We start from the raw sequence: 24,630 nt of genomic DNA, 5'->3' as shown, positions 1-24,630 counted from the left end.
GTTGCAACCATCTAAAACTTTGTGATTTATTAAGACCATATTTATGTTGCAACTATGAAAAATCAAGCAGTTTACCATTTGAAATAACATCCTTTAAAGTCCGTATATCTGCAATAAGCCAGTGCTTTCATACGATTTTAAATCCGCCAATTTGAATCTTGGAGTTTATCCATATAGATTGATTTGTTGATTTATTTATTGGGTTAGATGTTAAGTTACTGACATATCGCAATGTTTTTCATGTTTCCATCAATATTCTGTTCTCTTTATATTTTCTAGGCATCTTGATACTGAGAACATGAGATAAATTTAGAGGACACAAGAGTCACCATTCCAAATACAACCAATCCGGGGTATTTTCCATGAGCTCTGGGAGCACCCAATACATACCCTGGCGTAAAATATAGGCTTGATGATACCTATAAAAGTTTGGATTTACCCCACCCTCCTTGAGCCTCAGATTAAAGATTGCTTGTAAAATCATCTCAAAATATCCATAGGTCTCATTCCCAAATGATTTTACCATTAAGGAAAACCGAACTGGGGTGACACTGTCCAAGAAATCACAATGCAACAGGCTGGTGTTATAGATGAACAAAAAAAAGACAAATATACTGCAGCAAATAAAGGGTCACAGATTTAAAACTTTTTATTGAAAATCAGCAACCTTGGTGATACAGTCTTTACTAGAAAGATACCGTATTTGGAAAGGTATTGCTAACAAAATATGCAACACTATAAATTCCAAAAACACAATTGCTGTTCAACTGTGTAATATCGCTCTGTTGGATAGCAGTTGTGCTTTTCGAATTTATAGTAAGGACCATTTTGACCAAGGTGGCTGTTAGTAGCTATGTTGAGACTAGAGAGTTGCGCGGGGACAGAAATCCCACCCGTCCCTGCCAGGATCCTCTCCGTCCCCACCCGTCCCCGCCAGGATCCTCTCCGTCCCCACCCATCCCCGCAAGGAATTACCTCCATCCCCGCCCGTCCCCATAAAAAGCAGCAATTACTTCTGGCAGGATCATCAATTCCAGTTTCTTTTGTGTTTCCGCTGCTGTTTTCCTTGTGGAATCTCTTTGGAACCCTTTTTTTGTTTTCTGTTCAGGTAACTAACTTATAAACCCCCTCTTTTACTAAGGCTGACGTGTCCATTATATTATATGGACGAACCCTGCTTCCAAAGCCTTCCATCCCCGTGGGAGTCCCGTTGGCTAGAGGGGGGCCCCCGTGGGAGTCCCGTGGGCCAGAGGGGTGTCACCGTGGGAGTCACGTGGGTTAGGGGGGATTCCCGCGGGATTCCCACGATCCCCGTTCCTGTGCAGACCTCTAGTTTATCTTGAGAGTGATCCTGTTTCATCAGAGATGTGAAATCTACTTGTTTTGGTTTATATGATCACATTCTTGGTTTTACCCCTGATGCAGGTGAGCAAGGTAAAACCTAGCCATGGTGAGTTTTATTTTGGTATTTTTATAAGGACACTAAATTTTTAGAAAAGGCTAGAAACCTCTCTGAATAAACATGCAAACCAAAAAACCAGGTTTCTGTACCACAGCTTAAAAGTTATGTCAAAGTTGAAAGGAAAGGTCTCAGATATCCTGCTTCATTCAATGAATGAACATTGGATTTACAAATGCAGGGTGGATTATCATTCATTGACCAAAATCTCTCACTCATTCATTTAAAGCTTGTATAAACCTATCATACTCAATAAATATCGTACTCAATAAATACCAGCCAAAATGTGCACTTATCTTAAAATGTCTTCAAAAGTGTTTTAGTGCCTTTGTGCAAAGTGCATTATGCATTGGAGTGTTCACCCGATGGGGCCCATTTCGCCAATCAATAATTGCTTCCTCGGAGGATTTTACGTGGAAATGTTAACAGCTAATACACTTCCAGAAAATGGTACAGAAACCTGTTTTTTTGGTTTGACTTTTTATAAGGACTACACCTGAAAATTTAATAAATGTTTGTTTCATCTTTGACCCATTATTTGGTGCTGCTCTTGTCTTGTTTTTCAGGAAAACATAATGAAATAATCCAGAATAATTTCTATCCCTCTTTTCTGGAAATTGGGTATCTTATCTGAGGGAAAACTAAGGGCTCCTTTTACTAAGATGCGTTAGAGCCTTAACACACGGAATAGCGTGCGCTAAATTGCTACACGCGCTAGACCTTAACGCCAGCATTGAGCTGGCGTTATTCTAGAAGCATACCACGTGGTTTAGCGTGCGGTAATTTTGTTCGTGCGCTAAAAATGCTAGCGCACCTTAGTAAAAGGAGCCCTAAGAGTATGCAATTAATTTACTTATCTGAGCTAGGGAAAAGAGTATCAGAACAGGTAAATTACCAGTGGGTGGCTGCTCTATGAAAGAGGTTTCCATGAAGGAATGGAGAGGTTTAGAACTTGGTATCTCCAGGTTGTTCCTTGACTGCACCTTTTTTAGTCTCAGGTAAGCTTTCTATTCCCAGGTATCGTATGCACAAGCTGAGTCAGGTAGGTCCAGTGTGTTTCATTTCATTTCTTCCAATTATGAATCCTAGACTAAGCCAACTCAAATTTAGAGAATGACACGGTGACAAAATTCATCACCGTTCCCGTCCCCTTGGATAACCGTGGGAAATAATCCCATGTCATTTTCTAGTGTCTATTTCAACCTCAGTCCTTCTACACCAGCATTCTTCAAAGCAAAGCTTTTGGGTCAGTGGTTGTGGCCATTCATACTCTGATTCTTATTGGAGCCAAGGATAATGAAGCCATTGTGACATCACTGCTGGCTGGCTCTTAGGCATTGATGGAATGAGGCATTATGACATCACAATATCTGCTCTGGATACCAGAGACTGTCATTCTGTAGTGTCTGTTTCAACCTCAGTCCTTCTACACCAGCATTCTTCAAAGCAAAGCTTGCGGGTCAGTGGTTGGGCCATTCATACTCTGATTCTTCCCTTTCTCCTTAAAGAATGATATGAAGAAGGTTTCCCCGGGAAAGGTGATGAATTTTGTCACCGTGTCATTCTCTAATGTGATTTACAAATATATTATTCAATCCAAAATAAAGTATAATGCAGACATAAACAAATAAAAATACAATTTCAGTAGCCTTCACTGACTGCTAAATCCCCATTCAAAATAGAAATTAGCCATATTCCTTTAACTAGATTTTCTCAATACAACAAATTAACGCTGGCTTTTACAGAGCCGTGGTAGAGGTTTCCACCGCTGGCCGGTGGGGTAAATGCTCCCATGCTCATAGAATTACAAAGAAAGAAATAAGACGTCTTCAAATTATTCAAAACACCGCTGTAAAAATGATCTCAAATGCACATAAATACGATCATGTCACACCCCTTCTAATCACTTACAAAATAATATTACTGATCTTCAAAACAAAAATTGCCGACCAACCAGAATTCATCAACAGGCTATTAATCCCTCACACTACCCATCGTACTTTACGTTCCTCAAATCAAAACTTACTATCTATCCCTTCACTAAGATACATTAACACCATCCGTACTAGTATTTTTTCTGTTACGGCTCCTACAATCTGGAATTCAGCACCAAATCACATAAGAGAAATTACATCCCTCGATAAATTGAAAAGTAGCTTAAAGGCCTTTCTTTAAAAAAAAAAAAAAATCTTTATTCGTTTTCATATCTTACAACAAGTGTATAATATTCAATCAAGAATTTTACAAATCACTTGACATTCTTATTTATAATCCCCAAAGCATAAAAAGAACCCCTCTCCCACCCATCTCATCCATTAAGAATACACCAATTAAAACAAATATCATATATTTCAATCCCACCCTACTTATATGCTTATATAATAAAAAGGTGTTATCCCAGGACAAGCAGGCAGCATATTCTTAACGCATGGGTGACGTCACTGACGGAGCCCCGGTACGGACCTTTTTAACTAGAAAGTTCTAGTTGGCCACACCGCGCATGCGCGAGTGCCTTCCCGCCCGACGGAGGAGAGCGTGGTCCCCAGTTTCTTCGTTTCCGCGGAGCGAAGAAGACGCATGTGTTTTCAACGGCCGTTGAAAAACTACTTTTTGCCTTCCCGCTCGCGTATTTTCTCACTTTTTTCCTTTTTTCTTATCGGATTCCCTTTATTTTTGTTTAAAAAAAAAACTCGTCGAGTTTTCTTTATTTTTTCAGGCCGGCCCCGGCGGGGCCTGTTGCCACCATACAGGCCTCCGGATTCAATTTTGCGGAGGCCGTGTTTCCCTTCATGCCCCCTCAACCGGGTTTTAAGAAGTGCCAGCAGTGTGCACGCCCGATCTCCCTCACCGACCCACACAATTGGTGCCTCCAGTGCTTGGGTCCAGAGCATCGGGCTGACACCTGCACCCGCTGTGCTACGCTTAAAAAGCGTACTTTGAAAAATCGGCAGATCCAGCAAAATATTTTGTTTGGTACCGGATCTGCCATGGAACTGGCTGCGACGTCGACGGCACCACAAAAGTCGGCACCGACGACATCGACACCACCGGACCCTTCCTTGGGGTCGTTGGGCCCAGGTAAGCCGGCTAAGAAGCCTCCCTCTTCCCTTGAGCGCCCTCCGGCCACGGTTGCGACATCGGCCCTCCCGGTGCTGCACCGGCCCCGCAAACGCTCCGCTCCGATCTCGGTGAGTGCCTCATCATCGGCCTCCTCATCGCCGGAGCGTAGAGCGGCACCTATGGTACCGAAGAAGAAAAAAGCGGTACCGGTGCCTCCCCTGGACGACCGCATTGCGGCCATACTCCAAACACAGTTACAGGAGCAGCTGCAACAACAGCTCCAACAACTGTTGCCGGTGTTGCTGGCACCGCACCTTCCGGTACAGGACCGGTCCGAGCCTCACACTGTCCCATCGGTGTCGACCCCCTCGGTACCGATTAATACTTCCATGCCGGTGCTCTTGGCAGAAACACCTACAGTACGTACCCGTGATGCTGCCGATCCTGTCCGGTCCCAGGAACGACATCGGTCTTCCTCACCCGGTACCGCCTCGGTGCACTCAGGCAAATCTCTTTCAAAGACCCGCCATGCCGAGCCCTCCACACCGATGTCCAAACGTACGCACCCCGACGTTAGGGACCCAGATTTGTGGGAAGACTCCCCTCACGGTACCGAGGAGGACGTTTCATCAACCGATGAAGAACCCTCCATGACCGACACCGTCTCCAAACCAGAGCAATCCTCTTTCTCCAAATTCCTTAGGGAGATGTCAGCAGCTCTTTCCATTCCCTTGGAGTCCGACTCTAAAAAGTCTCAGGCTTTCCTCGATGCCCTAGACTTTGAGCAACCTCCCAAAGAATTTCTGAAGTTGCCCGTCCACGACATCTTACGGGAAACTTTCTAAAAAAACTGGGAAGCTCCCCTCACGGTTCCTGGAGCCCCTCGTAAATTGGATAGCTTGTACCGGGTTATTCCAATCCCAGGGTTTGATAAACCTCAATTGCCCCATGAGTCCCTCCTGGTGGAATCTACTTTGAAAAAATCTCAGGGTTCCAGTGTATATACCTCCTTACAGAAATACCTTCCTGAACGTAAGGAAGGTATTTCTGCAACATATTTTTTCCAGCAACATATTTCCAGCCTCCTCCAACTCAGGAAATTCATGGTTCGCTCCATCTACGACTCATTTGAGCTCACCTCTCGCGCATCTGCCCTGGCAGTGGCCATGCGACATTTGGCATGGCTGAGAGTCTCTGACCTGGACATTAACCACCAGGACCGCCTGGCTAACGCACCTTGTCTGGGTGATGAACTCTTCGGAGAGTCCCTGGACTCAACAACACAGAAACTCTCAGCACATGAGACCAGGTGGGACACTCTGATTAAACCTAAAAAGAAGACTCCACCTGCTCGCACCTACAGACAGCAGTCTTCATACCTGCGCAGGTTCTCGGCCAGACCTCTCAACCCACCTCAACAGCAGCCTCGCCGACCTCGTCAACAGCATCAATCTCAGGCTCGCTCACAGTCTCACCAACCTGCCAAGCCTCTCCCTCTGTCAAAACCATCTCAGCCCTTTTAACTTTTTCCTCCAGGGCCTAGCCAGTCTTCCATCATCATTGCCTCTTCCTCAACCTATCGGAGGTCGCCTCCAAATCTTCCTCAGCCGTTGGGAGGTCATCACATCAGACCAATGGGTCCTCAACATCATTCGCCACGGCTACTCTCTCAACTTCCAGACTCTTCCACCAGACAATCCTCCCGTAGAGTCTGCTTCTCACTCTTCCCAAACCCCCCTCCTCCTGAGGGAGATCCAATCCCTCCTTCTTCTCAATGCCATCGAAGAGGTGCCTCCGGACCAAAGGGGTCAGGGATTCTACTCCCGCTACTTCCTGGTTCCCAAGAAGACAGGAGACCTTCGTCCCATCCTCGATCTCAGGGACCTCAACAAGTGTCTGGTCAAGGAGAAGTTCAGAATGCTCTCCCTTGCCACGCTTTACCCTCTTCTCTCTCAACACGACTGGCTATGTTCCCTGGACCTCAAAGAGGCCTACACTCACATCCCAATCAATCCGACTTCACATTGCTACCTACGGTTTCAGATACAGCACCGTCACTATCAGTACAAGGTGCTACCTTTTGGCCTCGCTTCATCGCCCAGGGTGTTCACCAAGTGCCTTATTGTGGTGGCGGCCTTCCTCAGGTCTCACAACCTCCAGGTGTTCCCCTACTTGGACGATTGGTTGGTGAAAGCACCTACGTCTCCACTGGTGCTACAAGCCACTCATCACACCATCTCTTTCCTCCATCTCCTGGGGTTCGAGATCAACTACCCCAAGTCACATCTGCTTCTCACACAGTGACTTCAGTTCATTGGAGCAGTTCTCGACACCACACTAATGAGGGCGTTTCTCCCCTCCGACCGTCAACGGACCCTGCTCCACCTCTGTCGTCAGGTGCTCCTTCATCACTCCATTCCTGCCCGACAGATGATGGTCCTCCTGGGCCACATGGCCTCGACGGTCCATGTGCTTCCTCTGGCGCGACTCCACCTCAGGACACCTCAATGGACTCTTGCCAACCAATGGTCACAGACCACAGATCTTCTTTCTCATCCCATCTCTGTGACATCGTCTCTTCAGCAATCTCTTCAATGGTGGTTGCACTCCTCAAATCTTTCCAGGGGTCTACTCTTTCATCTACCCCCTCACTCCATGATCATAACCACGGATGCCTCCCCCTATGCGTGGGGAGCTCACCTGGGAGATCTACGCACCCAGGGACTCTGGACCCCTCAGGAGCGTCAACATCACATCAATTTCCTGGAACTCAGAGCCATGTTCTATGCTCTCAAGGCCTTCCAGCACCTCCTCTGCCCTCAGGTCCTTCTCCTGTGCACAGACAATCAAGTCGCCATGTACTACATAAACAAGCAAGGCGGCACCGGATCTCCCCTCCTCTGTCAGGAGGCCATCCGCATCTGGACCTGGGCCACGGCCCGCAGTCTCTTCCTCAAGGCTGTCTATATCCAGGGCGAACAGAACTCCCTGGCCGACAATCTCAGCCGCATCCTTCAACCTCACGAGTGGGCTCTGGACCCTTCAACACTCCACTCCATCTTTGCTCGCTGGGGCACTCCGCAGGTGGACCTCTTTGCAGCGCCTCACAACCATTAGCTACCCCAGTTCTGTTCCAGACTCTTCTCTCCTCATCGTCTGACCCCAGATGCATTCCTGCTCGACTGGACGGATCGGTTCCTCTATGCCTTTCCTCCACTACCTCTGATGTTGCGGACGTTATCCAAACTCCGCAAGGACAGGGCCACCATGATTCTCATCGCTCCTCGGTGGCCTCGCCAACACTGGTTCTCCCTCCTACTTCAGCTCAGCTCCAGGGAGCCCATTCCTCTTCCTGTGTTTCCTACTCTACTTACGCAGCAACGTCAGTCTCTACTGCATCCCAATCTGTCTTCGCTCCACCTGACAGCTTGGTTTCTCTCGGGCTGACCTCTCCAGAGAATCTGTCTCAGCCTGTCCGTCGCATTTTGGATGCCTCCTGGAAACCGGCCACCCTCCAATGTTACCATCAGAAGTGGACCAGGTTCTCCTCTTGGTGTCTACTGCGTCATCACGATCCCACCTCATTAGCGGTGGAAACTGTACTGGACTATTTGCTCTCTCTGTCCGACGCTGGCCTCAAGTCTACCTCAATCAGAGTCCACCTCAATGCCATCACTGCGTTTCATGAGCCTATCCTCGGAAAACCTCTCACGGCTCATCCACTGGTTTCCCGGTTCATGAGAGGCCTCTTCAATGTCAAACCACCTCTGAAGCCTCCTCCTGTCGTCTGGGACCTGAAAGTGGTTTTATCAGCCCTCATGAAACCCCCTTTTGAGCCTCTTGCCACAACTTCGCTCAAACTTCTAACATGGAAGGTGCTTTTCCTCATTGCCATCACCTCTGCCAGGAGGGTTAGTGAGCTGCATGCACTGGTTGCCGACCCACCTTTCACGGTTTTTCACCATGACAAGGTGGTTCTGCGTACCCATCCTAAATTCCTTCCCAAGGTGGTCTCGGCTTTTCACCTCAACCAGTCCATTGTGTTGCCTGTCTTTTTCCCTAAACCCCATTCTCTTCCTGGGGAACAGGCGTTGCACACGCTTGATTGTAAGCGTGCCCTTGCATACTACCTTGACCGTACCAGGGCTCACCGCTCGTCCCCTCAGCTCTTTCTGACCTTCGATCCTAACAGTCTAGGTCGTCCTGTCTCTAAACGGACGCTTTCCAATTGGCTTGCTGCCTGTATTGCGTTCTGTTATGCTCGGGCCGGTCTCTCACTGGAAGGTGCTGTCACGGCCCACAGGGTCAGAGCTATGGCTGCTTCTGTGGCTTTCCTCCATTCCACGCCCATCGAGGAAATCTGCAAGGCTGCCACTTGGTCCTCAGTTCACACGTTCACTACTCACTACTGTCTGGATGCCTTCTCCAGACGGGATGGACACTTCGGCCAATCTGTGTTACAAAATTTATTTTCCTAATGGCCAACCATCCCTCCTCCCTCTCTGTTAGCTTGGAGGTCACCCATGCGTTAAGAATATGCTGCCTGCTTGTCCTGGGATAAAGCACAGTTACTTACCGTAACAGGTGTTATCCAGGGACAGCAGGCAGATATTCTTAGGACCCGCCCTCCTCCCCGGGTTGGCTTCTTAGCTGGCTTATCTTAACTGGGGACCATGCTCTCCTCCGTCGGGCGGGAAGGCACTCGCGCATGCGCGGTGCGGCCAACTAGAACTTTCTAGTTAAAAAGGTCCGTACCGGGGCTCCGTCGGTGACGTCACCCATGCGTTAAGAATATCTGCCTGCTGTCCCTGGATAACACCTGTTACGGTAAGTAACTGTGCTTTTAAGATGTCTGATCATTAGAATATGTAATCAATGGCCCCCAAATCTTTTTTAAATTATGATAATTTCCTTGCTGTATAGCAAGCACCCTCTCCATTTTATAAATATGACAGACTGAATTCCACCAAAAGGTATAATTAAGTTTAGTATGATCCTTCCAGTTTCCAGTAATATGTTGAATGGCAACCCCCGTCAGTATTAATAAATGGTCACAGACCACAGATCTTCTTTCTCATCCCATCTCTGTGACATCGTCTCTTCAGCAATCTCTTCAATGGTGGTTGCACTCCTCAAATCTTTCCAGGGGTCTACTCTTTCATCTACCCCCTCACTCCATGATCATAACCACGGATGCCTCCCCCTATGTGTGGGGAGCTCACCTGGGAGATCTACGCACCCAGGGACTCTGGACCCCTCAGGAGCGTCAACATCACATCAATTTCCTGGAACTCAGAGCCATGTTCTATGCTCTCAAAGCCTTCCAGCACCTTCTCTGCCCTCAGGTCCTTCTCCTGTGCACAGACAATCAAGTCGCCATGTACTACATAAACAAGCAAGGCGGCACCGGATCTCCCCTCCTCTGTCAGGAGGCCATCCGCATCTGGACCTGGGCCACGGCCCGCAGTCTCTTCCTCAAGGCTGTCTATATCCAGGGCGAACAGAACTCCCTGGCCGAAATTATTTGCTGAAATTGGACTCTTTAATCTCCTAGATGTACCAAATAAAATAGTCGAGCTTTGCAAATGTAGAGATGATGCGATATACAAACCTAAGGTTTAGATTAGATTAGATTAGATCATAGGAAAGGGCAACATGATTTTCTAACAATGAATTAATTTGGGACCAAATTAACTTCCAAAAGGCATTTATATAGGGACAGAAAAAAATTAAATGATCTAAAGTCCCAGCTTCTAAACTACAATGCCAGCATCTATTGGACCTAGAGCTATCCAACTTCTTTTTAAAGATGCATACGATGTACGACAGTCCTTTGAAGGACGGTAATGAAAGTCTGTTCCCTTCCATTTGTTTTTTACCCTCTTCCCATCTTTTTTCTGTCTAAATATTGTACTTCTACCCACTTAGTCATTGTCAGTGCGTCAGACTGTTAGGGCTCCTTTTACAAAGGTGCGTGGAATAGCGCGCGCTAAATTGCCCTGCGTGCTAGACCTTAACGCCAGCATTGAGCTGGCATTAGTTCTAGAAGCGTAGCGCGGGTTTAGCGTGTGCTAAAAACGCTAGCGCACCTTAGTAAAAGGAGCCCTTAGTGTTATTGTACTGAAATTTGTTTTTAATATATGATTTATAATTTATTTATTTATTTTTTTTATTTATAGCCTTTTAAATTTAAATCAAGCATACATAACTTGAAAAAGATCAGAAACAAACAAATAAAAGAAATCACCTAATTATACAATCAAGTATAATGAAAACATTAACTATTATTTAGTCCACAACTACAGAGATCAAGAAAAGGAAATTTTCAATTTATAATTTATTTGTTTTTTTTGTTTGTTTGATTTAAATTCTTTATTCATTTTTGCATGTTACAACAAGTATAGCAGTTAAACTCATATGCACTTAAAGATACACACTTGATTAACTCTCATATATGCTTTAAGTATAACATTTTCGAAAAGAAATCAAAACCCTACTTTTCAAAAAATTTATCCAGATATCTTAACTCAACCCTTCTCCCTCCTCCTAGATAAATTCTCCCCCAAAACCTCCACTTAAATAATCTCTTCCTCCCCAAAACACCAACCAAGTATTCAGATCCCTGAAATATAACGTAATCTTATTTGTACTCTAACTGTAATCTATTTGTTATATCACACAGTAACATACAGTCAATTTAATATCCAATTTGCAAGTTCTTCCAGAATTAATCCAGGTACCTCTCCTCCCTTGTAACCAAAAAAAACCAAAAAAACCCCAAAACTGTTGTTGTAACTTCACTGGAAATGTCCAGTTAGCTCTTTTGTAATCCGCCTTGAACTGCAAGGTATAGGTGGAATAGAAGTCCCTAATGTAATGTAATTTCATAACAAATTAATATTCTGTAATATTTTAATAATTATGTTAGAAATCTAATATTTAAATTATTCTTATTGAATAGAATAACCTACCCTCCCCTCCCTCCCTACTCAATAATACATAAAAGTATCATTACTGTAAAACTATTCAGGTAGTCCTGTATTATGAAATAACAACAAGTAAAGCCCACCCATTTCCCCCCTAATCAAATATCTTATCATGGGAAAAGTTAATCATTCATTACAAAAATCAGTTAATGGTCCCCAGATTTTCTGAAATTTACTAAAATAACCTTTTTGTGTTGCTATAGTGAGTTCCATTTTGTATATAATTTATTAAAACCGCTTTGATATTTGATAAGGCGGTATATCAAATTTTTAATAAACCTGAAACCTCGCCAACCGCAGCTTTGTAAAAGAAACCCTAAATTTGGGAATCTTCCAGTTCAGCCCTAACTGTTTGCTACGTCTGGGTTCTGTCTTTCTGTTACCATTTCTAGGCCGAATCTGATGTGCACAGAGCATCAGTGGATGCAAATCGCACTACCCAGCAACTAGAAGAGACCATCGATGAATTCCAAAAACAGAAACTGAAAGATATTCAGGTAAAGGTGATCATTTGTTAAGATTGTAGAAAATACGCTCAAACTCATTTTTCACAGTTGTCACATTAATAGCTTTATTTATAAATGTGTCTTTGCTTTCAATATGGTTTATCTACTTATGTATTTTTTTGTTGCATGTTTTATACATACCCAGCTATACATGTTGTATTTTTTACACACACCTGTCATTCATGCATTTATAATTTGTTTGTTTAATTCTTTTATGTCTAATTACTATTTACATTTAAAATTTGTATATGTGATTTTTACATAGACCCCTGACACAGGCAGAGATGCCAAAACATGGCCCGTGTCGGGTCCTTCATTAAAGTAGGATTACCCAGGACTTTGTGCTTTTCTTGTGTTCATTTGTTAAGATCTGCAGAGTGCCTGAATGTAAAATTAAAATTAAATCAGGCATTCCTTATGTAATGCACAATGGGAGTAATTTCATACGGCATTTTCTGCATATAAAAAAAACTCTTCTATGTTTAGAAAATGCCTATAAAATTGTACAGAAGAATATATCCATAAATATAGGTGTTCTGACAAGATCTCTTGTACTTATCTATTTCAAATGACTTCTAGCTGTTGATCCTAGATTTCTCATTGGGTTACAGTATTGCACAGATTCAACATGATCACCACTCTTGCAAGTTTTGCACATAGGCATTCCTGGGAGTGGAGTTGCAATGCAGTCATAGAATACATGCACATATGTGCACTTGCCTGGGAACCTGTTTTATAAAGGCACATTGGTATCTATATTATTATTATTTATTTAGATTTATTAAATGCCTTTTCATGAAGAGATTCACCCATATTGCCTTTATTATTAAAAATTCTTTATTCATTTTAAAACTTTCATCAAGTGTACAAAAATTTATAATAAATAAAATAAATCTAAGCACTTGTGCATCTTATCATTATATCTTATAATTAAAAATATAACCCTCCCCCTCCCACCCTCGAATCCCTCTAATTATTATATTTTCATATAATGGAAACCCACCCCCCACCCAACCCTAAATCTTACATAATTAATAGAAAATTATTAGAAAAATGGCATCAATCATGACAAAAGGACGTTAATGGCTCCCAAATTTTAATAAATTTTTTATAATTTTCATTCTATATATGTGACATACTGAATTCCACCAAAACTTAAAATTGAGCCTACTATGATCTTTCCAGTTATTAGTAATATGTTGGATGGCAACTCCAGTCAAAATCAATAAAAGTTTGTTATTACACATTGATATCTGACTCTTTATTCTCATAGACATACCAAAAAGCACAGTATCATAAGATAACGCTACTTGGTTTTCCAATAAACAATTTATTTGATCCCAGATTGAGTTCCAAAAGGCTAAGATATGGGGACAGTAGAACAAAAGATGATCCAAAGTCCCTACATCCAGATTACAATGCCAGCATCTATTAGACAAAGAACTATTTAACTTTTGCAATCTAACTGGGGTCCAAAAAGCTCTATGTAACAAGTAGCGGTATATAAGAAATAAATTACATTACATTACATTGTACATCTCATTCTCCAAGACCAAATTTGTGGCCATTGAGATGCTGAAATCTCATGCTTAATCTCAATGCTCCAAATATCCCTAAAAGTATTTTTAGGCTTTTTTTTAACCAAATCACTAATAGTTTTATACCACTGTGCGGCCTGATGTCCCAGAAAGTCCGTCTGAAAACATAAAAATTCTATACTAGATTGAGTATTCAAATTTTTCCATTCAGGGAACCCTGCCCATATTGCCTTTATAAAGCAGGTGCGTTTTTGTGGCGTGCTGTTATAAAATTACCCCCATGAGGAAGAATTGCTTTGGGCTGGATGTTACCAGCTATCTACCTGGTGCTGGAATTGTACACAATTGAGGCCTTTATTGCAGAAAAGATGAAACATCAGCAGGAAGTTCACTTCTCCTTTCAGCTAATAGACTTTAAAAGAGGGTAAACAAGGAAATACGTCAATAGCTGCTCTCTGATCTCATCTTCCCATCCTAGAAGATGGTGGTCTCCAACATTTCTCATGTAAAGGGCCACAATGTGAATATGAGAAAGCTCTGAGGGCCACAGATTAAGCTGACACGTTTAAGCCTATAATAGTTACGAAAAGTTTGATAAATAAACAGACTAAATAACGTAGTCTCCCTCAAATGCTATACACTTTGTCCAGCAAGTTTCCAGTTTTTTGTATCTAGGAAAAATAGCTTCCGCAAAACAAGTAAACTTGCTGGACTAAGGGCTCCTTTTACTAAGGTGCGCTGGCGGTTTTAGCACGCGCTAGACGCTAGTGCCTCCATAAAGCTTGCGTTAGTATTTTTCATTTAGCGTGGGGTTTGCGCGCGCCAATCTTCAGCGCGCGCTAAAAACGCTAGCGCACCTTAGTAAAAGGAGCCCTCAATGGAGACTATGTTATTTAACTTGTTTTTTACCAAACTTTTCAAACCACCCTCATAAATAACATCATTGATCTTCGATGTTTTAGCAAAACTTTGCTATGGCTTCCACAATTTTCTGAACACGAGTGTTTCATGTTCCTCTAGCTTTGTCATACCACTGCAGTGCACGTGCATCTAACTATGAATCGTGACCTTTGACCTGTCCTATGGCCACATGTGCATAGTAGGTCCTACACCTACCCTATGTAGACTTTCGTTCATGCCCAGTTTACGGCCATCCTTTATTTAGACATTTAGACCCAGATTCTATAAACGATGCCCAAAGTTAAGCATCTAAATTGGTAGCCATGAACCACTTCAAGGTAGGCATCTACACCGAGGTGCCTACCAGCAAGTAGGCATGGTTAGGGGGCAAATTTGGGCATGGCTTGATAGATACCTTACTTAGGCGCACTTATCTAGGCCAAGACTTAAGACTGCTTAGGCACGATTCTATAAACGGCGCCTAGTGGATGATTGACATTTGCACTCAACAGTTCCTAGGAGTTAGACACTGTTTATAGAATCAGGGCCATAATGCACTATCAGAGCAGGCAAGATTGAACTGAAAGAATTTGCAGGACTTGAAACACATTTCAGCCCACTGCGTGATGGCCGTTAGGAGGACTTTTGGAACTACATGCAGCCCTGGCACATTGGAGACCACTGCTGTAAAATAATCAGCTAATGCAGTGTCTGGATTTCTTGGGGTGCCTCTGTGGATTTGTGGTTCTGGGGATCGTAGAGAAACTAGAAATGCAAATTCATAAATGCAGTGGGGGAAACCAGGATTGCTTGACTCTTCCACTTATGGTCAAGGCTGAAGGGGAAATTCATCAACATGGGCTGTGGCTTAGTCATTGCTTACTGCAGAGGAGAAAATGATGATTCATAGTTTTGTTTTTTCATAGAAAATTTTTTCAGACTTTCTAACCATCGAGATGCTCTTCCATGCAAAAGCACTTGAAGTATACTCCAGCACTTTCCAGAATTTGGAAGAATTTGACTCAGAAAAGGATCTCGAGGTAGGTTAGAATTATCTCATTAATGAAAAATATCCTTGCAAACGCTTGCTATGATTAAGTGAGTTATAAATAGTAGTATCAATTCTGAACTTTGGATTTTCTGCGATCAAAACATAAAAGATCTAATTATAGATATTCTAGACATGGTACAATGTTCTTTAGGTGAATCGTAGGACAATCATTTGTTAGTGAAACAAGTGCAATTCAAATTATTTTGTAAATCTCGTGCATATATTTAAAATTATTTTTAGGGTTTTAATCAAAACATTTCAATTATATTTGATACAGAAATTAAATATATTTAAGAAGCACTTTCCAAATTTCAGTAACAAAGCAGTAAATTGTACAATTCTACCAAAGGGATTTCTATGGTTATTCATAGGAATTCAGTTAATTATGACCATTATCCTTAGAACAATAATTTGTCAGCATTGTGTATCAATTCTTACTGTTTATATACTTAAAATTCCAATAAACAGAAGTTTGGAAAAAGAAACACCTCCCCCAAAAACATTCTATAGGAAGTGGTCAGGTGCTTTTGGACATCCATATACCTTTCTACAAAATTCAATTATTGCATGAAAAGTTCATGATATTTATGTCTTGCCTTTTGATAATCCTAAATGGAAGCCATCTTATATGATAAACTGGGAGAAAGATCTGGGGCATGCAAAATATGATAAAGTTTTTTGTTCATTTGATTAAGGGGCTGGGGCTTGGAGGGAGATATATATGAGGTGGTTCTGTTGTAATTGTTATTGTTTGCAGTGCATTTGTGTTATCAATGCTGGGTCTGAGAAGAACCAACAAGATCCAGTTAGTGTAAGCTAGACTTTTCTTTGAAAACCCATATGAAATAAAGAATTAAAATAAAAAAAAAAACAACCCAGAAATTACAGGAGTTCTATCATTCAGTGACATCAGTATGTGAAAAATGGAATAGCTGATAAGCATGCGAGTGGAAGGAAATCTAATAACAAGCCATGTAGCAGATATGTACAAAAGTCCTGTGTATTTTAGAATGGGAAGATAGGCTAATAAGTGCTATTACAAAGAACCCCCTCCCCCGCCCTCAGAAGGTTTGTACTGTACCAGCTTTAAGGCATGCACTATTTTTAGTGTGTAAAATACATTCATCAAAGCATACTCTGCCTAAACCCTATCCCCAGGAATGTCTTGGTTCAGGATAGAGAAATGTATGTGTATATTGCTTGTATGCACATAAATTTACACAGGCAGTTGTATAGGTTTTATACAGGATGTACGTACATAAATTTACTCATACCCTTATAACAAGCCAAGAATGTCTTGGTTCAGCATAGAGAAATGTACTGTATGTGCAGTTGTATAGGTTTTATACGGGGCATATGCACATAAATGTTATGAGTACACATATATTCATATACCTCAGAAGGCAGTATTATAGGTTTTCTACAGTGTGTATGCACATAAATTTGCATGTATGTACCCCTGGCAGTTTTGTAAGTGTTTGTTTCTGTGTGCAAGATGCTGTTTTACCCACAGAAATGTCAGAACATTACCCCTAAAGCCTCACCTTTTATTCTAATCCTCAAGTTTCAGAATATGCTATGCCAGAGCTGCCCTGCCAGTGGTTAATGTTTCAGCATGTTCTGGCTGCAAAAAAAAGGATTTCAAATCCTGGTACCACAGTATTGTTAAATCATATACCTAAGTAAAGCCCCTTGTAATGTGTGTCATTGCTAGATGGGATGGGACTGCAACACAACATGCAAACCTAAAAAAGCCCCATTCCTGCTTGTCTATTGGGGCTGTTTTTTCACTACCTCTTGGGGGGGAACAGCATCCCTTTTAAGTACAATTCTACAAGTCTCCTGTTTTTAAACTTTTGACAGGATTTTAGATCAAAGATACATATCAGTCAAGGAAACCGTGATGCAAGACCAATCCATGCCACCAATCTAGCCTCTACCACTCCATGGTCCATGACCAGCAAGGTGAGAGAAATACTAACATCCACGCAATACTACTCAACGCAGGAGAGGATGTCTGAGGAAGACTCTGCAACTCTTATCTTCTTTTTTATTATTTATGTTCAAATATATTTTATTGCGCTCAACAAAACCATCAAACATGAAACAAACCAAGAACACGTAAGCTCAGCATTTTAGAGAACAAAACCCATCCCCACAGAGAAAAAGCCCCCCCACTCCAACACAACCCATCCCAAAGTAAATAAACCCCCTCCCCAGGGTCCTCCTTCCAAGCACATCTCAGCCAGAAAAAATCATACAAGAATTAGGCAATCCAGGTATAGCAAAATAAAACAAAATACAGAGATTCAACTGTTCAGCAAGTGGCTCCATGCCAGCGGGATCATTTTTTTATTTTTTTTATTTATTATTATCATATCAAATACAAACACTTACAAAAAAAATAAGGAAATCAAATTGTACGTTCAAGTTGACTTTAAGGGGAATCTTTGTAGCTAACAGATGAGCAATACTACACCTAATCTAATCTAATCTAAACCTTAAGTTTATATACCGCATCATCTCCACGAATATGGAGCTCGACACGGTTTACAAGAACTTAAATAATAGGTAGAGAACCAAAAGAAAAGAAAGCAGATCTTAGAAAATCATATTCTAGTGCGACAGACACTCCATTCCGGGACGTGTGAATTGCCATACTGGGACAGACCAAAGGTCCATCAAGCTCAATATCCTGTTTCTAATAGTGGCCAACCCAGGTCCCAAGTATCCAGCTAGATCCCAAGTAGTAAAACACATACCTATGTAGGGAGCTTCATTAGTATCCTCTTGATCTGCCTCCCATCCTTCTGTGCTGTCCTCCAATTTCTCAGTTGTCTCTCTACAAGCGAGATGGTAGGAGCTGATTTGTTTTCTGCTCGTGTTTTTCAATACTACCAATTGTTGGTTTTTTTTTTGGACCATTTGCAAGGCTTTTTGATGCTGCAGAGGATCCCATTCTTGGGACATCTCTGGCTTCAGGAGAGCGCAGACTCTGAAGTTGAGAGTCTGCTTCCAAGGGGCAGACTGCTTTGCAGTGCACCCATTTGGACAGCCTGCATTTGAGTTCAGGGGCTCATGGACCGATCTCTTGGAAGTAAAGCTCACCTCAGGTTCGTCTGTAGAGGGCTTGAGGCACAGGCTGAGTGGTTTTGTGACGGTTTTTCCAGGATTGGGGCTGACTGCTTCCTCCCCCCATTTGCGTGCATGAGGTCTGGTGGGGTTGAGGTCTCCGGCTGGTTTGTTGGGCCTGAGAGGCAGTCAGTAGATACAAGCAGTCCAGATTCCAGGCTTATTGAGGCAAAAGGTCTCCCTGAAAGCTGTTTACAGCTTCAACACTTGCAACTTGCGGCTCCCAACACACAGCATGGCACAGTGAATAACAGGCTGACAGTCTAAAAACAAAATTGGGGGGGGGGGGGTTCTGGGATTAGAGTCAGGTTCCCTCACATCTAAAATCCCCAAATCACTAGATTTTAGAGCCCAGTGTAATCTTCTTTCTAGTAGACAGATCCTCCATTCTTAATGCTCGCCCTGTCACATATTTATTTGCCTGCTTACAGCCTCAAAGGTGTTGGGGAGTGTGGACATCTTGTTTCTTTCCTTTGTCCAGCCTTGACAAGGATAGAGGAAGTGACTGCTGTTACTGAAGAAGCTTGGGGTATCTATAAAATCTCCCACATTCTTAGTGCAGGTTTATGGTTTATTAAAACTTTGTTATACTATTCATTCTTATGATGGAAGTGACGCATCAGAGGAAAGGCCCTGCTGGGGCTGGCTGCGAGCAGCCTGTTTTGAGGCTGTCTCCTGCTGACCGTTGCACTTTGGGTAAGGAAGAGAGAGAAGGGAGCGAGGAAGTTTGTGACTCAGGACTGCCGCCTGCTACTTTCACTTCGGGGCTTGAGGGAGAAAGGAGGGATTTGCGGCTCAAGACTGCTGCCGCGCTGGTACTTCAGGGCAGGAGGGGGGGGGCAATTGAGAATGTGTTAGACAAGGTTTCTAACACACTCTCAAGTAACCAGAAAACTTGTTATCCCACTAATCCCTGTGGGTGCCGGATAACTGAGAATCTACTGTATATGCTGTTGGAGGGGAGGGCAGAGAAGCTTTGGTTTGCCATTTTATTATATCCACTTAAGACTTTGAGCTAGATTCACTGAGCAAACCGATCGTGTACCGATTGGTTTGCGAGCCCTTTGCAACCCGATTCACTAACCTCGCCTCCAATCTGATCCAGATCTGTGCATGCAAATGAGGGGAATCGGCATGCAAAGCAGGAAGGACGTGATTCACTAAACTTACCGACTTGCTGGCCAATCAAAAAACCAGCATCTGGTGAGGACCAGTCAATTGTGCTAAAACCCTGCTCTAGCCGCCCTGCTCTCTGCCCCGATTCTCCTGCTCTGGCCGCCCTGCTCTTTGCTCTCTGCTCCAACTCTCCAGCCCTGCTCAGCCCCGACTCACCTGCCCTTCCCCGCAGTGCAAGCTCGTGGTTTTAACCCGTGGGTTTAAAGCAGGTTAAAACCACAGGCTCGCAAAGTTAAAAAAAAGTTTAAAAAAAGAAAAAAACGGGCACGAAGGACCACCAGTGCATATGCAGACCATCTACAGTCTAGGAAGATGGTCTGCACATGCTCAAGGATCACTCTCCAGGGATCCGTATGGTTGGTGGGGGGTGTGCCAACGATCGCCCCCATTTGTATGCAGGCCTTTAGTGAATTCGTCGGCCGCATGCAATCGGGCACGGATCGGAGGTTAGTGAATCTAGCCCTTAGACCTTGATGCAGTAAGCATCGTAGTAAAATGCTGTGCTAAATTTCAGCACACAGTATTCTTCTGTCTTGCTAAAAAAGAAAACTTTTACTCCAGATGCAGTAAACTGTTGCAATCTTAAAAAAATGTGCATCCACCACTGCAGAACTATGCAGCTGTTAGCAGGAATTGGCTCATGCACTGGCAGAAAGGAAAAGATTTTTTTGAACAGGCATGCTAGACCCCCCCTTCCCCCTTGGATTTTTTACATCTGGAGCAATTTGGGGAGGTAGCGGATTGCATGTGTTTTGCAATCCCACCTTTTTAGCACAGTAGTTTTATGCAGCTTTTCTTAAACTAAGATTTCTTACTGTTTCATAAGTAAGATTAGCATGAGATAATCTTTATTTATCCACTACACTAAGGAATAGCACAGTTTACCACCGCAGGGCCTTCGTGAGTACATAACAGATCCAAAGTATAGCTTCTTTTACCTGTTTTTGCTACACAGTAAGACACTTCAGATCACACCAGCCCCTTTTTATCAGGATAAATATCCTGCTGCTTAGCGATTTCAGCAGTCAGATATTTTCCAGATGACTTTTTAAAATATCTGGATAGGGAACTTATGTGTTGGGCACTTGCCAGTCAATGCTCATCCCCCTTTGAATATCAACCCACTTATAGATATCCAGATAGACTGGCTAAAGCAGTGTATTGCAAACTGTATGCCACAGCAAGATTCAGGGTGTGCAGTGAGATGCCCGCGAGGAGGAGAGGCACTGGCTAACTACCTACAGGACGTGCCTCTCATGGCGAGAGGCACATCCTGTAGTCAGTCAGCTGGTGCTGGCACCTCTCCTCCCTGGGTTAACAAGCTCAGGGCCGCAGCTGAAGGGCCTCCACGCATGTGCTGGTGTCAACATGATGACGTCACACATGCATGTGATGTCATCACGTTGACGTCCATGGCTTCAAAAAGTTTGCGACACGCTGGGCTAAGGGGTAATCCAAGAGCACGCAGGCGGGGGATTAGCATGTAGGAGCCTTTACTAAAGCTTAGCATGCACTAATGGAATTAGCACACACTAAATGCTAAGAAGCCAATTTTATACCTATGGGCTTCTTAGCTTTTAGCAAGCACTGATTCTGTTAGTGTGTGCCTTGTGTTAGGTGCCATTGACTTGTGTTGAGTTCTAGCAAAAAGGCCTCTTAGTGCCTGCCAGGGCTTACAATATTGTTTGTAACAAGATATGTATAACATGTGTGTATGCAAAAATGACTGAGTGCATTATGCTGCAAAAATAATGTTCCTATTCAGGGTTTTTGGGTTTATTTTTTGGTGTGGGATGTGTGATCATTTTTCTGCATGGTGGCAAGATGCACCTTCAAACAGACTGTCTTTTGCCCTCCGTGTACTAGACTGTTAACACCTTGTCTTTCAGAGCGGCCAGAGCACTCTGTCACTGCAGAGACAAAATAAGAGGCAGAGTGAGGAAGAAGAGAATGAAGAGGAAGAGGAGTTAGAGGAAATTCATGATGCGCTGTATGCTCGGATCCGGAGATAAAGGTTCCTGATGAGAAAATATATCACAGGCTGCATCTCCAGTGGTTAGCCCTATTTGCAGCTTGTGAATTTTGCAGAATAAAGATCGACATTTAAAAATAATGATTAGTTTAAATCCAGAAACAGGGGATCTTTCAGGACATTGCTTAATGGGTTCCCTTCCCAGTGAGCCATATGCATCGTGACCTTGCATTTTACAACTAATGGCCTAAATTGTTGTTGCTTTATTTCAAATAGAGGAAAGAGAAAAGCCAAGATTCACAGATCATTAGGGACAGGCTACTCCAGGCTTGTTACTTTTACCCAAACTGTATCAATTAACTTGCCCTCCTCATTTTCCCAGATAGATTAGAACTAGAGCGTTCTGCTTGCCTAGTGCAACTAATGCTCTGTCATCTAGAAACTTCCTCTGTCCTGGTGTGCAACTAATGCTCTGTCATCTAGAAACTTCCTCTGTCCTGGTGTTCACAGAAGCCAGTAGGACATTAATGCCGAAGGTTTTATAAGTTAGATAGTACAGACTATATCAGATGTCAGTTTATCAGCTGCTCACAACACAGGAGACGGTCCTGGTTTTGCCCCGTGCACTCAGGGATTTGTATTGGGATTGGTTTTGTTTTTTTTAATATCACAGCTACAACTCTCTACATCAGAGGTAGGGAACTCCGGTCCTCGAGAGCCGTATTCCAGTCGGGTTTTCAGGATTTCCCCAATGAATATACATGAGATCTATTTGCATGCACTGCTTTCAATGCAGATTCATTGTGGAAATCCTGAAAACCCGACTGGAATACGGCTCTCGAGGGCCGGAGTTCCCTACCCCTGCTCTATATGCACTTGGTCAAAGCACGGACATAGTCAACACTTTATAAAACTTTGTACAGCTGGGTATCTGGGTGAAAATGTCCCTATGTGTATTTATAAGATTAGACCTGTTGAGCCCCAGAACTTATGAGTACAAGGAAAAAGGTTTGAATTCTGAATCTTAAACATCTCAATCGTTACTTATCATATACATTGTTCCTAGATAGTCATTGGAAATAGCCAAATAGATTATCCTCAAAAGATATTGCAGGGAACGGCCTAAGGGATTTCCAGCTTGCCTCTAGTATAACCAAGCCCTAGCTCTTTTCCAAAGTTAATCACTCCACGGGAACGGCAGTGAGTGTCCACAGTGAGAGTACGATTGCAATTGGTCTCCGTTCTTGTACACACTGGCCCTTCTGTTCAAATCAGCACCTAAGCTCGTACAAAACTGGAGCTCTAGTTTTGTGCATTGACTGAAATGTAAATGTTGTGTGTATGTATGCCTTTATTTACTCTTTTTGAAATTTTCGTGGATTTAATAATCCTGCTGTGTTCAATAGTGCACTTTAGTCTACCATTACTGTAATCTAGCTTTGTGTTTAGGATGTGCAATAAAATATTTGTTTTACTTGCATATGGAAGTCTTCAGTGATATTCTTTTCTGCTTGTTGTCTGGGCTAGGTTTTGGGCATATGGGGGGGTATTCACACCCAAATTTTAAAAGTGCAGTAAAGTCATGCCTCTGCATTATGATAAATGACAATTGTACCTTTTCTTTCTTTTGCTCTCTTTGTGGATTGGTTGAGTTCCTGTCCTGTCAATGAAATGAAGTCCATTTTGTGTTTTAGCCCAGTGTTTTTCAACCTTTTTACTCCTATGGACCGGCAGAAATAAAAGAATTATTCTGTGGACCAGCATCGGTCCGTGGACCGGCGGTTGAAGAACACTGGGCTAAGTCGTGGGCCAGACCCCGCCCATCTCTACCCAATCTCCACCCCAGACCCCGCCCCCATAATAGTACTAATTGCACCTTGCACGTCCCGTGCCTCATCTGGAAACCTTCCCTCTGACGTTGCAATGTCAGAGAGAAGGCTTCCAGTTCAGGCACAGGATGCCCGTAGGAGCCACTGCCCGTGGTTTGGGCACTGAATCAGTTAGGAAGAGGGAGCTGGCTCAAAGATAATCGCACTGTGAACCGGCGATTGAAAAATACTGTTTTGGGCCTGATGCACGTGCTGGCCCTGTGGACCGGCAACAAATTTCTGTGGACCGGCACTGGTCCATGGACTGGTGGTTGAAGAACACTGTTTTAGCCTGTGCTTTGATTAGATCAGTGGTTCCCAAACCTGTCCTGGGGGACCCCCAGCCAGTCAGGTTTTCAAGATATCCCTAATAAATATGCATGAGAGAGATTTGCATACCTGTCACTTCCATTATATGCAAATCTCTCTCATGCATATTCATTAGGGATATCTTGAAAACCTGACTGGCTGGGGGTCCCCCAGGACAGGTTTGGGAACCACTGGATTAGATAAAGCAGTATAGTACATTTTAAATAAATAAATGTCAGGGTGGCTTTGTGGGGGGAGGGGCACAATAATGCTCTTGATGGATTTTTGTTGTTTTTGATCTGTCGCATCTTGAAAAGTAAGTTCCTTTTCATTCTGATCTTATTGGGATAAATATTCAGCCAGTAGTTTTCTTTGTTTCTTTGGCCGCTGGTGACATTATTCCTGGATATTCAGTGCTGGGCCATGTCCAGATACTGGCATCAAATATCCAGGTTTAGGTGGTTGGCTGGCTCTTATCTGGTTAAGTACAATATTCAGCACTTAAGTGAAACTGGATCAAGATAGGACTGTGTTTTATGCAGTCTGATTTGTCTGGTTAATTGAGGTGGTTAAGTGTTCAATATCAGCACTTAACCACATATGGCTGTGCAATTCTGGTCGCTGTATCTCAAAAAAGATAGAGAAGGGCAATAAAAGTGATAAAAGAAAAGGG

The 24,630-nt window shown here is 43.1% G+C and overlaps 1 protein-coding gene across 3 annotated transcripts in view; it reads left to right on the top strand.

The window, feature by feature from the left end:
- CIBAR2 (CBY1 interacting BAR domain containing 2) overlaps positions 1-23,260 on the top strand; it is a 56,299-nt gene extending 33,039 nt beyond the window's left edge. For 2 of the 3 annotated variants that reach the window (XM_033940709.1, XM_033940710.1), the window contains exons 5-9: positions 2,452-2,457; positions 11,898-12,002; positions 15,376-15,489; positions 17,364-17,465; positions 21,698-23,260. In XM_033940709.1, the coding sequence (XP_033796600.1) occupies positions 2,452-2,457; positions 11,898-12,002; positions 15,376-15,489; positions 17,364-17,465; positions 21,698-21,820 (450 nt within the window). In that variant the 3' untranslated portion in view covers positions 21,821-23,260. The remainder of the gene's footprint in view (positions 1-2,451; positions 2,458-11,897; positions 12,003-15,375; positions 15,490-17,363; positions 17,466-21,697) is intronic. The other variant, XM_033940711.1, reaches the window with a different exon arrangement.
- Positions 23,261-24,630: the final 1,370 nt, after the last annotated feature.

Source organism: Geotrypetes seraphini, chromosome 4 (assembly GCF_902459505.1).
Source record: "Geotrypetes seraphini chromosome 4, aGeoSer1.1, whole genome shotgun sequence".
Taxonomy (NCBI): Eukaryota; Metazoa; Chordata; class Amphibia; order Gymnophiona; family Dermophiidae; genus Geotrypetes; species Geotrypetes seraphini.
This window is presented reverse-complemented; position numbering and strand designations above follow the sequence as displayed.